The sequence below is a fragment of the Furipterus horrens genome, unplaced genomic scaffold (genome assembly GCF_987537825.1).
Source record: "Furipterus horrens unplaced genomic scaffold, mFurHor1.1.pri manual_scaffold_3, whole genome shotgun sequence".
NCBI lineage: Eukaryota > Metazoa > Chordata > Mammalia > Chiroptera > Furipteridae > Furipterus > Furipterus horrens.
In genome coordinates, this window is record NW_028327173.1 from 136,244,181 (window position 1) to 136,257,588 (window position 13,408).

The 13,408-nt window shown below is 49.5% G+C and overlaps 1 protein-coding gene across 2 annotated transcripts; it reads left to right on the forward strand.

The window, feature by feature from the left end:
• Window positions 1–9,211: 9,211 nt before the first annotated feature.
• On the forward strand, window positions 9,212–12,390 carry NRL (neural retina leucine zipper). Of its 2 annotated transcripts, none has more exons than XM_090271883.1 (3): window positions 9,212–9,617; window positions 11,028–11,390; window positions 12,110–12,390. In XM_090271883.1, the coding sequence occupies exons 1-2, from the start codon at window positions 9,237–9,239 to the stop codon at window positions 11,358–11,360; spliced, it is 714 nt and encodes a 237-aa protein (XP_090128009.1). In that variant the 5' UTR covers window positions 9,212–9,236; the 3' UTR covers window positions 11,361–11,390; window positions 12,110–12,390. The 2 variants fall into 2 exon arrangements, with proteins under 2 accessions (XP_090128009.1, XP_090128010.1); XM_090271884.1 differs by having other exon boundaries at window positions 12,211–12,390.
• The last annotated feature ends 1,018 nt before the right edge of the window (window positions 12,391–13,408 follow it).

Consider the following 13,408-nt stretch of genomic DNA (forward strand, 5'->3'; position numbering starts at 1 on the left):
TACGCGCCTCAGGGCAGAACCCACAGCCTAGGCATGTGCCCTGACCCGGAATCAAACCAGCGACCTTTCACTTTGGGACACGATGCCCAACCAACTGTGCCACACTGGTCATGGCTGACCTGGTTATTTTTTCCACATCCCCCTGGAGAAAGCATCTGCCTCACCCAACCACCATCATAAAGTCTTCAGATAACTTCTCAAGTTATGTTTCCATCCAGACATTTCTCTTCAACTTGAGACCACTGGGTATCACCCCAAATGCCACAGCTTCTCAAACTCAACATGGCTACGGGAGGCATCTGCTCAGCATCCACTCTCCCTTTCTGGTAATAGCACCCTGGTATTCCTCTTTGGTCTGTGTGGTCATGGGGATCTCTTGGGAGTGGGTTCTCAGCTTGCCCAGTTTGTGTTCCTTGCTCTGACCTCAGCAATTGGGAATGTTCAGGGATGGGCATGAGGTCCCTTTCTCATCCTGCTGGGGTTGCTGAGCTGGTAGACTATAAGCCTGGAGCTTCTGGATGTCAGCTTAGTACTTCAGAGCAGGAACCTGCTTGAGATAGAAGCCAGCCTAGAGGAGGCAGAGCAGAGGGATGGAGAGAAACAGATCTGTGATTTCCGTTATAGGAGTCAATAAAGTTCTTCTCTTGCTCAAGCTAATTTTAAGTGAATTTCTGCCATTTGCAACAGAAACAATCTTGACTCTCAGATTTCTCAGAGTTCTGTGCTGGAACACAATGAGGCAAGGAGAGCTGGCCCCCAGCCCTGGGCTTGCTGCTGGCCCTCCTCTCTTCTACCCTGGTTCCACCCTGCGCTCAACCTCAGGTGTTTGTATTCGGGACTCTTCCCTCCAGTCCCAACATCCAGACTCTGTCCATACCTACCCCACAGCAAACAGCTGCACGTTTGCCCCTTTGAGCCTAAAGGTGTGGACACTGATGGACTGGTCAATCTACCGAGGGTCATCATCTCTTCTGTAATCCTGCACCTGCTCTCATGGTTCCCTATCTCAGTGAATGGCCCCACCATGTAGCCAGCTGCCCTAGAGGAACTTGAATCAGTCTAGACAATTCCTTTTTTATCCTCCATAGCCAATCAGACATCAGGACCTTTGGATGTGTACTTTACAATTATCTCCCAAATCTGTGTCTATCCCTATAGCCACTGTCTTAGTTTAGGGCTTATCTTTCACCCGGTTTCAGGTGATTGCTTCCAAGTCACCTCTTGCCACCTGCCTCTCCAAATGCTACGCTCTCTCCTTCCCACCAAGCTATGCTCCAAACTCTGCACTTAAGGTCACATTGGAGAGTTAAGAGAAAGGGATGTTTGTGATGTTTATTGTGTAGACGCTAGGTGCCATGCTCTGTGCCAGCAGCTTTACCTGCATAATCTCATTCAGTTTCACATCAATCCTATTACAGATGTGGACACTGAGGCTTACAGAGGTTAAGTTATTTGCTTTAAGTCATACAGCTGGTCCGGCTGAGAAATGGAGTCTGAATCAAGTCTGACTCTAATACCAACTTGTTTCCCACCCCCCTGCAGTCCTGTATTGTCCCCTTGGTTTATCATTTTAAAAAGTGAGAACATACTACTCTCAGGCTTAAAATTCCTTCAAGGCTTCCTTCTTATCACACGGCAACTGATGTCCTTTATAATCTGTTTCCTGTTTACCCAATGTTATCACCCCATCTCCTTACTTGCCACCTTTCACCTCCATGTGGAACTCTGCAGTTTCTAGAGCATTTCTGTGAACTTTCTGCCTTCCAGACTTAAATTAAACATCACTTCCTACATGAAGTCAGTTTGTCCCTTAGAATTAACATCTACATCACACCTCTGTCGTTCTATACTGTGTACATATCTTATGGTTGTGTAATCTTACAGTTTTGTACTTATCACACTTTATTTAGTTGTTTTTATATCTCTATAATGCTCACCAGAATATTAGCTCCTTGAGAGAAGGATCCAAATTTTAGTCTTGTTTTTATCCTAGCTCCCAACAGAATCTGGCCTATAATGGGCACTTACTAAATGTTGGTTGAATAAAAGAATAAATGAGTCCCATGTTTCTGAATCATTCCCATTTCTTACTTCTGTAATTTTAGGCAGACTGAGCAAGGGGCCCCTGTGGGGATTTCCTTGCACTGCTGATTCCCTTTAAGACAAGCAGTTCCCTGGCCCTCCACACAGCCTACCCCACCAGCTGGTCCAGTGTCCATGGTGCACCACCAGGGGGCAGGGTGTGATCAGCCTTGCTCCCATCTGCGTTTTCTCCTTCCCAGGGCCCTGGGGGCTGGATGACTCAGACCCCCAGGATTGGATGCTGCGGTGTGCTGCCCAGATCCCTGCTTCAGGACCATGGTGCTCGGTGTCCCAGCCACTGAGTGTGTTGGCTCCTGGTGGCTCACAGCTGAATGTTTCCCTGAGAACTACATGTGGCTGAGAGCTGTCTTGTCAAATGCAATTCCCCTTTCCTGGGAGAGCAATGTATCTATCCAATGACTGGCTGATGCAGGTGTTCAGAGGCTTGCCCCCCTTGCCACAATTTGAAACAACTCTGAAGGTGCATGCCAGCACCAGAGTGCCTATGAAATCAGCTGAAGCCGTTGTGTTACAACTGCAATGCGTTTCTACTTTTTCCTCTTTCTAGTCCTGCTTCTCTCACTCCCTTTGAAAATCTTCCCCAATAAACCACCTGGATACAAGTTTCAATCTCAGAGTTTGTTTCCAGCTTAAGATATCCCCAGAACTCAACATGAATACTGCATTAGCCTCCTAACCTGACTCTGACTCCATTTTGCCCTTCTCCACACTAGATCTGAAATGATCGTTTTAAACAATCTCATCATGTCATGTCTCCACTGAAAACCGTTCAGTAGCTTCTCACTGCTCTTATTTACTTTTTTATTTAGATAATTTTTACAAGAGTTTATTTGATTCACATTGATGATGTATCTGGGGAGCAAGATCTCAAATGCTCCCAATTCTCACTGTTCTTAGAATAAAGCCCACATCCTAAACTTGGCCTGCAAGGCTCTGCATAATTTGGTGCCAGCAGACTTCTCCACCCTCACCTATCACCATTCTTCTCACCTTCCCTGGTTTCTACTGTCTGGCTCCATAGGTCTTTTTCAGTTTCTTGAACATGTCCACCTGTTTTCTGCCCAGAGCGTTTGCATATATTGTCCCCACAGCTTGTAGTCCCTGCCTCCTCTACACATCCAGGCGTGGTCACTTTTTACTCTCCTGACCAGTCTCAGTTTAATGTGACTTTCTTTTTAAAAAATATTTTAGCCTGCAAGCCAAGTGTCGCTGGTTCAATTCCCAGTCAGGGCATATGACTAGGTTGCACGTCTGGTACCCAGTTGAGGGCGAGAGTGAGAGGCAATCACACAGTGATGTTTCTCTCCCTCTCTTTCTCCTTTCCCCGCTCTCTAAAAATAAATAAATAAAAATAAACAAATAAATTATTTTAAAAAATATTTTATTTATTTATTTTTAGAGAGAGGGGAAAAGAGGGAGAAGAAGAAGGAGAGAAACATCGACGTGCAAGAGATACATTGATCGGTTCCCTCTACACCCTAAGTTGAGGACTGGCCTGCAACCCAGACAGGATCCCTGACTGGGAATCAAACCGGTGACCTTTCGTTTTGCAGGCTGCCACTCAATCCACTGAGCCACACCAGCCAGGGCTAATGTGACTTTCTTAAGCAAGCTGTCCCCACTATGCCACCCCTTCCCGTGCCCCTACATTAGATAAGGTCTTTATGAAAATAAAACCTCATAGCACCCTACCCTTTTCCTTTATAGCACTGATCTCAGTTACAATGGTTTGTTTTCGGGTAGGCCCTATCCCTAACATGTTGGGCCTGGGACAAGAGTACAGAGAGAGGCTCACAAACCTTGTGTTTAAATATTTAAAATGAATAGCTCAAGCTAACAAACTGTTAAATATGTTCTATACTTCTTCCTTGACAAATATATGCATAATGGTCTGGAATTTGGTTCAAATTTGGATTCTGTTTGGAATCCTCAGGATTTGACAATAGAATGTGGTGGTGTGGGAAGAGCCAATTTTTGGCCACTGGCCCTCAGGCCCATCTTCTTCCCCACCCCTGACACCATCTTGTACTGCAAGGGACATCATGTGCATGTATGTGAACCTCCCTGTCTACACATCCCAATTTTGTCCACAGCCTCCTGCAAACAGCCAACACTGGGCTTCCTGTTGTATCTAGGGATGTGTTTTTGGGTAGTATGGTCTACCTTTGGGAAGAGGTCCATGTGGGCCCTAGAAATGGGTTTGTGGTCCTCTGGGCAGGGAATTCCTAGGAATCTAGAGTGTGGTCCAGAAGCAAATTGGGGCTGTGGGCAGAGGAGGCCTGGACACCTCACTCTGTGGGACACAGCTGGAAGAGGACCAGAATGGAGCCTTCCAAAGCACAGGGCCCAGGGCAGGGGCCACCAATATAATGTCTCTGTTTCATTGGTCTATAAACTCCATGAAGGCAGGGCTGGGGTCATTCTGATTTACTGAGGTCTACTTAATGCTTAGTACAGTGAGTGCCTAAGGTGGAGTAGGTATTTAACAAGTATTCATGAAATGAGAATGCAAGAGGTAGGCCAAGGAAGAGAGCTGAGGATTTGGATCCATTACTGAAGATCTTAGGTACCAAAAGCCAGAACTAAATCTTACAGGGCTCCAAAAATGGATGCAGGACAGAGGAAATAGTGACCAGATCCTGGATTACTGACTGTCCCTTTTCCTCTACTTCCTTTTTGTTTTCTACTCCACTTCTCCAGGCCCTCTGCCTGCTTGGCCTTCTTCCCCTCAGTCCATATCTTTCTACCTTTTGGTCTTTTGGCCACCGCTCTTTCTTTGTGACCTGACCACCTGTCTGTCTGTTCCTCTGTATTTGTTTTAGTTCTTGGTCCTCAATCTTACTTTCCTTTGTTTCTTTCTTCTAGAAATTTTTTCCTTTTAGTCCTTTGTTCCCATCACCTTCGTTGTTACTCTTACTCCCTCCTTGGTCTCCTCCCAGAAGCTGTCCTCTTTCTTTTAGTTCCCCATGGCCCTCTGCCTATCTCTTCTATGTGCCTACATCCCCTGTCTCCTTCAATCCAGACCCCTGGGGAACCCATGACTTGTTCTGCTCTCTGTCACAGATCTGCACCCACTGCCTCCTGAGTTAAGTCTTCCTGCCTCCCTTCCTCTGTTCTGTCATTCCTAGAGTTCACCTGGCTTCATCTTTTACATCCCATGTTTTTGTCCTCAGATGTCCTTGAGCCAGTTACTGTCAGCATGCATCCCTTCCCTTCCCCACAGGGGACCATTAACCACCTCGTGGGTCCTCTCCTTTCCATGTCCTTGGTCTTTTTCCCTGGCCCAGCCCCCAGTTCCTAGACTCCTTTCCCTGGTCAGTGGCACCTAGTCTGAGCCCCTAGCAGTTCAACCTGCCTGAGCTTATTTAGTCTGACTACTTTAGCCCATTAGTAGCTTAGCCCTCCCACCTCTCCTCTGAGCCCTCCAGTAAACAAGAGGATCAGTGCAGACCAGACAGCTGCTGGAGGTGGGGAGTGGGGCAAGTGTCTGGCCTAGCCAGACCAGGCATAAAAACAGGGGGCTACATTCAACACTTCTTATTCCTTCTTCAACCAGGGAAATTCTGGGTTCTCTTTCCTGCCCTAGAGCCACATACTATGGGCATGTGTGTGAAGTTTTCTGTCTCTATGATCCCTATTCCAATTCTGTGGCTTTGTTTCCAGGCCTCGGGCTTTTTGGTTCTTTTACAAAACAGCACTAGATCCAGGCAATTGCACTGAGAAGCCTTTCTTCTTGAATAGTGATAATGGTCTCTGTACCACAAAATGGGGGCCAGATGTGGGAAGAGAGAGTTGTCAGCTGATCTTAGCCTTCTTGTATGTGTGTAGAGAACATGGCAGGGAGACCGCACACAAACACTCACGCACCAAGGAAAGCTGAGTTCATTGTAGACTTCCCATAGAACAGTGGTTCCCAAATTTTTGTGTTCATCAAAATTGCCCAGAGGGCTTCTTAAAACACACTTTTAAACTTTTTTTTTTTTTCCATTCCCAGAGTTTCTGATTCAGTAGATTTAAGGTGAAGTAAGAGGATTTGGATTTCTAACAAGTTCCCAGGTGATGCTGCTGATCTGGGAACCACACTTTGAGAACCACTGTCTTAAAGCATATGAATCTCCCACCTTTTCACCTAAGGCTGGGATTAGGTTAACTTTTATTTTAAAAAATGTTTTATTTGTTTTTAGAGAGAAGGGAATGGAGGGAGAAAGAGAAGGGGAGAATCATCGACGTGAGAGAGCAACCAACCAGGCATATGCCTTGACCTGGAATTGAACTGGCAACCTTTCGGTGTTTGCAAGAGGACGCCAAACCCACTGAGTCATTTTTATAAATGATGATCATCGTTTCTCTCTGGGTTGGGAGAGAGGATCTTTTAACTCCATGGGAGGGTTTGGGTGTCCTCAGAAGGTAGGGAATAGCCTTTAGCTCTTGGAGTTCTATTCCCTATTTAAACAGCTTCAGACAGGTTTAAACATCTCCTTGGCTAATTCCTAATATCCCTGTTTCAACTTCTACTCAGGGATGATAGCTCTAAGAGGTGTTAGGGGATTAGGCTGAAAATGTAGGTCACCCGCCAGCCATCTGGGAACCAGGATGAGTGAGAGATGAAGAGAGAGGGCTAGAGCTGCACACAGGGAAAAGATGAGAGGAAGCAGAGGGCAAATGAGGGCAGTTACAAAAGTCTCAGATGTATAGGTGGTGCTTAGATTTCAGTGCCCCATGGTGGCCCAGAAGGAAGGGGCAGAATTTCCCATTCTCCCTTCTCCTGCTCCTACTCCTACGCTGGGCTGCCTTTCCTGGGGCTGGGTCAGCAGGAGTGGGAGAGACTGGGATTGGATCGTCAAGTCCTGGAAATTCACTGTGGAAAAGATGGCTTCTCTTTCTGATGTGGTAGCTATTAGGATCATGAGGCTAGATACAGCGGGAGTGAGGCAGGGGGCAGAAATGGGAGGATTCCTGAAAACAGGAGACACACAACAGTCCAGGTGAGAGTGGGTTTGGGAGAGCTTGTAGTCCCCAAACATAGTGACAAGGGGCTGCAGAGCCCTGAAGGGTGAGGACACTGGGGACTTGTCTGGCTCTCTTTTCTAGTTCCATACTTTCAGTCACCAAGGGCTGAGGGTTGTGTTCACATGAGGATGGTGGTCGGTACCAGGGAGCTGAGCACATGTGAGTCAGACCATCAGTGAGGAGCTTTGTTGGGGAAGATGTCTTCTTTCCTTCCTTGAGAAGAGGCATACTTGTCCTCTCCTCTTGTTCCCCCCAACTCTCCCCCTCCCCAGGCCAATGAGATAGGTAAATGATCCCCTTCCCTCATTGGCTGAAGGCCTAAGGACCACAGATGACCTCAGAGAACTATCCCTTTAAGAGTGCCCTGTGGGCTCTGCGCCCACAGCCCCTTGTTCTGAGCACATCGTACCAGGCTCAATGGGGCCTCCAGTCTCTGAGGAAGCTATGCCTACCTGGCTCTGACTCTCTGCTGTCCCTTAAGTGAGTATGTCCTGAGCCTTCCTGGGTGCTGGGCCTCTAACCTAGAGCCCATTCCTCCGATACCTGCTGTCTGCTGTCTGTGGTCTATTTTCAGGAATCCTCACTTCTGTCCCCTGCCCCATTCCCACCCTGACTGGCTTTATGTCCCTCATTGCTCTCCCATCAGAAAGAAAAACAAGCCCCCTCACTTGTCTCTTCATCTAATTCTGTCTGGACTCCTCTCTGTGTCTCACCATCTTCTCCCTACCAAGGACCAGTTCCTTCAGTCTGTGTCTTTGCCCATGTCTCCTCTGTTCTCTAAAGGGTAAGGAGTGCAGTAGAGTTTCCTGGGACAGGGAGAGAGAGAGACCTTGTCCTTCCTCCCGTCTCTTTGGGCAGAGCCTGGGAGTCTGTGATGTGGGTGGAAAGAAGGATACCTAGGTGTGGGGCATCAGGATGGAGCCAAACTCTAAGCCTTGGAGATTAGCACTCCCTGATTTGCCCCTTCTGGGGCTGCAGGTGCAGCTACTGAGACCTAAGCTAGAGATTGGGACTTCTAGGCTGGGAAGATTCGCCCGGGTCATCTAGCCAGAGATTCCTCAGGTGAGCACATGCTACATGGTTGATAACAGGGAGGAGAGTTCCTTGGTGATGTGTTTGGCACACTCTGTGTTGAAGTTGAACAGTTTACTGAAGGACTTCTTAGATTAAAATGCTGCTGTGCTTTGTGAATGTGCAAGAAGTGGGGATGGGAGGCAGCATTTCTCAAAATTTTATGAGCACAGACTTATTCTTACGTGTTTCTCAGATGTAAGTGTTTCACAGATCACTCTTTGGGAAATGATAAAGTCTAACTCCCTTCATTGAACTGAAGGGGAAACTGGGGTCAGAAAGGGGAAGGTGATCTGCTTAAGGTCACACAACACAGAGGGTTCTGATAGAAGGAGAAAAACCAATGTTGGTCAGTTTCCCTTGGAGAGGTTGGCCTTGGGGAAAGAAGGTCGCCACTCAGTCCTGAGCTTTTTAAAAACTGATTCTAGAATCTTTCTCTTCCCCTTGGAAAGTCTCTCATTCCTATAAAAGGAATTCATTGATTGATTAATCCTTAGAACAGATGTGCAGTAAGGATCTTCTATGTGCAAGGCATTGTCTTGGGTGCTCTGAGAGATAGAGATGTATAATAGCATGTTATCCTTATACATGTATTAAAATTCATAGCACACATGCTTCCCATTGTCCAAAAATATATACAATCTCTGTCACAGTTAATTAAGCAAGATTTTTTAATTGCTTGGAAATGGAATGATGCCTCTTGAGATGACAGAGCGTCTCAGGGTGTTCCAGCATTAGAGTTGGAACACTGCCATATACCTCCTGTTTCCATAGTTCTCAGAGGCACCAGTGGGGCCAGAGGCTCATTCAGGCTTTTAAGCTGCTTACCCCTGGCCAGGAGACCCTGCCACCTGAAAAGTTGGCCCCCAGCCTGGAGGTGACTATGCAGGGAACAGGGCTGCACCATCACCCCAGCTTTCCAGAACTCGGGCTCCAGGGCACCTGGGCTTTGGGGGAGCAGGTTTTGGTGGAGGAAGCAGGCAGGCAGCCCCCAAGTGCTCCAAACATTTCCTCTTTTTTGCAGGTGTGCCCCCTCCTGATCCAGCCCCAGAATGGCACTGCCTCCCAGCCCCCTGGCCATGGAATATGTCAATGACTTTGACTTGATGAAGTTTGAGGTAAAGCGGGAAAATTCTGAGGGGCCACTTGGCCCCCTCACAGCCTCAGTGGGCTCCACACCTTACAGCTCAGTGCCTCCTTCACCCACCTTCAGTGAGCCAGGCATGGTGGGAGCCACTGAGGGACCCCGGCCAGGCCTTGAGGAGCTGTACTGGATGGCCACCCTGCAGCAGCAGCTGGGGGCCGGGGAGGCACTGGGGCTGAGTTCTGAGGAGGCAGTGGAGCTGCTGCAGGGTCAGAGCTCAGTGCCTGTTGAGGGGCCCCACAGCTACTACCCAGGGAGCCCAGAGGAGACAGGAGCCCAGCATGTCCAGGTGAGTGATCTGTGAGCTGCTCTGAGGGGAGGCAGGGTGAGGGAAGGAGTTCCTGGAGTGGAAAAGAGACAAGAGGGCAGGAGAAGGGAAGAAGGGCCCTTGGAAGAAATCATATAGAGAAAACAACATTCTGTCCCCTCCCTTTTTTTCAAGTGGAAATTGTTGCAGGAAGACAGATCTCTGGGTAGGGGCATTCTCATGCCCCTCCACCCAGGTGGCATCCCATGACTCAGGAGATGATGAGCAACTCTTGTCTCCGCCTTCAGCTTTAGGCTGTCAAGGCCACTGAGTCGTGGAATCCTGGGTAAAACAGGTTCTGTTGTGTACTCCATCTGCTTCCTTGTTAATGAAGTCTTAAAATGGAGCTGGCCTTGAGGATTAGTGTGTCTGCCTTGCTTCCTTGATAGGTGCTAGCTAAACCAGGAGTTACCCTGGCCATATTTTACATATTAATGCTACTGTAAGAATTCTTTCACTTGTAAAAATTCTCCTGTTGTTGACTGGAATGTCACACCCCCTGTTCTGGTAGCTTTTGAAATCCTAATAAAAAGAGGATGAGGCTTCCCGCTCTCCGCTGATGGTCAGAGCGAACCACAGTCCTCCATTCGTTACTGGCCAATAATCCTGCCTGCCGGATTTATTTCAGCGTCCGAGATCATAATCAACACTACAGGAAATGAATATGCTAATCCAGGAGGAAGACGGAGAAGATAGGTTAGAAGAGGACAGAAAAAGGAGAGTTGAGAATTAAAAAGCGTAAGGGAGCAGTCGATTACGGGGAGGTAGATAGATACACCACACCGTGCGTGGAAAACAGGGAAAGAGTTGTGCGTGGAATGGAGCGGAGTTAAAACTGTGGGAACGATAACGAGGTTGGCCTTTTCAAGGCTTCGTGCTTCTCCAGCCTCCACTCTTCTCAAGGAGGATTGGGATTCATCCTATTAATTATAGACACAGATGGGGGTGTTGAAGGCATTAGGATGTAATACAAATCCTTTGAGGGTCACAGGGTTGCGGGCTTCAGGACAGGAGAGCCAGGTGCGTTGGAAAGACGGGGTCTATGGGGGCGCAGGTCCACTGGAGACTTGAGGCTGGAGCCGGGTGCTAATTGAGGACCGTGCAGGGGTCGCGCGGCATTCAAGTGCAGGATTGGCTCGCCTGACAGCGCCGGGCCGGGCCAGAGGGGCGCCGAGTCCCACAGTAAGGACCCTGGGGGACCCGGAAGTGTTGAGGTCTGGGGCGGGGTCTGGACCGGGAGATAGATTCAGTGGGAGGGCGAGGTTTCTAGTCAGTGAGAGAGCCGAGGGCGGGCCCTTCTTGGGAGGCGGGGCAGCCGGGCTTTGGGACCTGAGAGAGGATCGGGGCGGGACCCCGTCCTGGCCAGGTCTCTTCTACCTGCTCTCTCTGCAGCTGGCCCAGCGGTTTTCCGACGCGGCGCTGGTGTCGATGTCTGTGAGGGAGTTAAACCGACAGCTGCGGGGCTGCGGGCGCGACGAGGCGCTGCGGCTGAAGCAGAGGCGCCGCACGCTGAAGAATCGTGGGTACGCGCAGGCCTGTCGCTCCAAGAGGCTGCAGCAGCGGCGCGGGCTGGAGGCAGATCGCGCCCGCCTGGCCGCCCAGCTGGACGCGATGCGGGCCGAGGTGGCCCGCCTGGCCAGGGAGCGCGACATCTACAAGGCTCGTTGTGACCGGCTGTCCTCCGGCGGCCCCGGGTCCGGGGACCACTCCCACTTTTTCCCTTGAGCCGCTTGGGGCCGCGGAGTGGTGGAAGAGGTGGGTGGGTGAGTGGGGTACCATCCAGGAGGCAGCTGTACCATTCACGAGGTGGTTACTGAGCATCTTCTGGTGCCAGATACTCCCTTGTATGACCACAGCAATATCCCCTAACTTCCTGGACCCTCAAGGCACACTTTGAAATTAGATGATGGTCATTTTCTGGGAGAGAGTTCCTGGCCCCTCAGGAAGGCCATGCAAAGAAACCTTCTACCTTCTGCCCAAATTCACATGACTAGGATACTGAGATCTGCAGGAGCCAGTGGCAGGCATTGTGTGTGTATGGGAGGGGGGCGTGGATGATGGCTGGGTGACAGTGTGTGGGAGGTGAGGGAGTGCAGCCTCCCCTTCAGTTTAGATTTTAATTCAAGGTTTTCAACCTGTTGTGCCATTAGCAATAAGGCTGTATTTTCATTCTGGGGCTTGTAATATCCCCATTTAGGACTATTGCATCTTCAATATTTTAATTCCCAATAACCAAGCAGACTGGAAAGTTTATCCGAGAGGATTTCCAAGTACCCAGCCCAGTGGCCTCAGGGCCCAGAGTTGCAAAGGCCTGAGGAGCTCTTGGGGTGGTTGGTGTGGGCTGGGAGAGAACTCTGGGCAGGAGTCTGGAGACCTGGGTGCTAGCCCAGCTGCCACAAGATACCTCTGTAATCTTGAGAAAATTATTTGCTCCCTGGGTCTTGGTTACCTCATCTAATCTTCATTTGGATTAGATGACTTCAGACACCTCTCCAGTTCTGGCATCTCCTTAGTGTGGGAGTCCAGTGGTCTCCGCAAGACAATCTCACCAAAGGGACTTCCTGTCCTGCTCCAGCTTCCTGGCTGCAGCCTTGGCAGTGGATGAGCTCATGCACTGGTTCTCTTCTGTTCCCTTCGGGCTGCCTTGACCTCCAGACCTACATAAGGTGATCCTGCTACCTCCTGCCTTTCTGAGACTTTCCCCAGCATGACAAAGAGCTGAGAGAATGCAGCTTTTGTGAATTAAACTTCAAGTCCAGACAGAACTTTACACTATTGGCTAATTTTCTTGCAATTTAAGAAGTGTTCATTTTTTATCCTTGCTCCAGACGTGTGTGTGTGTGTGTGTGTGTGTGTGTGTGTGTGTGTGTGCGTGTGTGCGTGTGTGCGTGTGTGTGTGAGAGAGAGAGAGAGAGAGAGAGAGAGAGAGAGAAGAAACTGGGAAGCTCCCTAACTGGGCTGAGTGATGCCTTTCAATTCTGGAGGCCTAATAAAAATGAGGTGGAGGGGTGGAGATTGGGCCAGATGGAGCCTCCCCCTACCACCACCACTGCACAGAAGCCCAGGAGCATGAGTGACTGGGCCAGGCCTGTTTATAGCTATCCCTAGGTCTCACAGTTGCCATGGTAATCCAGCCCTCTGCTTCAGCAGCCTATGGTGAGAGTGGGTGGGGAATCTGGGCAGATCAGAGGCATTGAACTGGGAGCAGCAACCTCATCATGTACTCTAAGGGACATAATAAATGGGAGAATCAATCAGGTATGGGGGAAGAGGCTCCCATATGTCTCTCTTCCTTTCTGTCTCCTCTATCCACCCCCTCCCCAGCTGCCTCTTCCCATCCTAGTTCTTGTTCCCTCCTTGCCTCCTCTAGCCCAGCCTTGTCCCTCTGCTGCTTGGAAGCCTGCAATGGGAGGCCTCTCTTCCACCCCCACCCCCACCCCCAGGATTTCTTGAACGTCTCTCCCTTTCCCACCACTGGCTACTGGCTACTGGCTACTCTCTGACTGTGGCTGGCTCATGGCATGTTTGCCCTCTCCTCCTGCATCCCCTTCCACACACATCATTGAAGGGAGAGGCTGGGATGGGCAGGGTCTCTTCAGGAGCCCAGCTCTTCTTCCCTCACTCTGGGTTTCACAAGTGTCTCATCTGCTCTTTGGAGCTGCAATTCAGACCCACTACTGTTCTGGCACACTCTCCTTGATCAGCTGAGGCATACACACAGGCAGAGATGCCCATTCACAGGTACCAGCACTCATACACACAATCAGGCCACA

Coding starts and splice junctions, on each gene's coding strand:
- NRL (XM_090271883.1), top strand. CDS start 9,237: ATGGCACTGCCTCCCAGCCCCCTGGCCATGGAATATGTCAATGACTTT. Junction 9,618..11,027: donor CAGGAGCCCAGCATGTCCAG/GTGAGTGATCTG, acceptor CTCTCTCTGCAG/CTGGCCCAGCGGTTTTCCGA.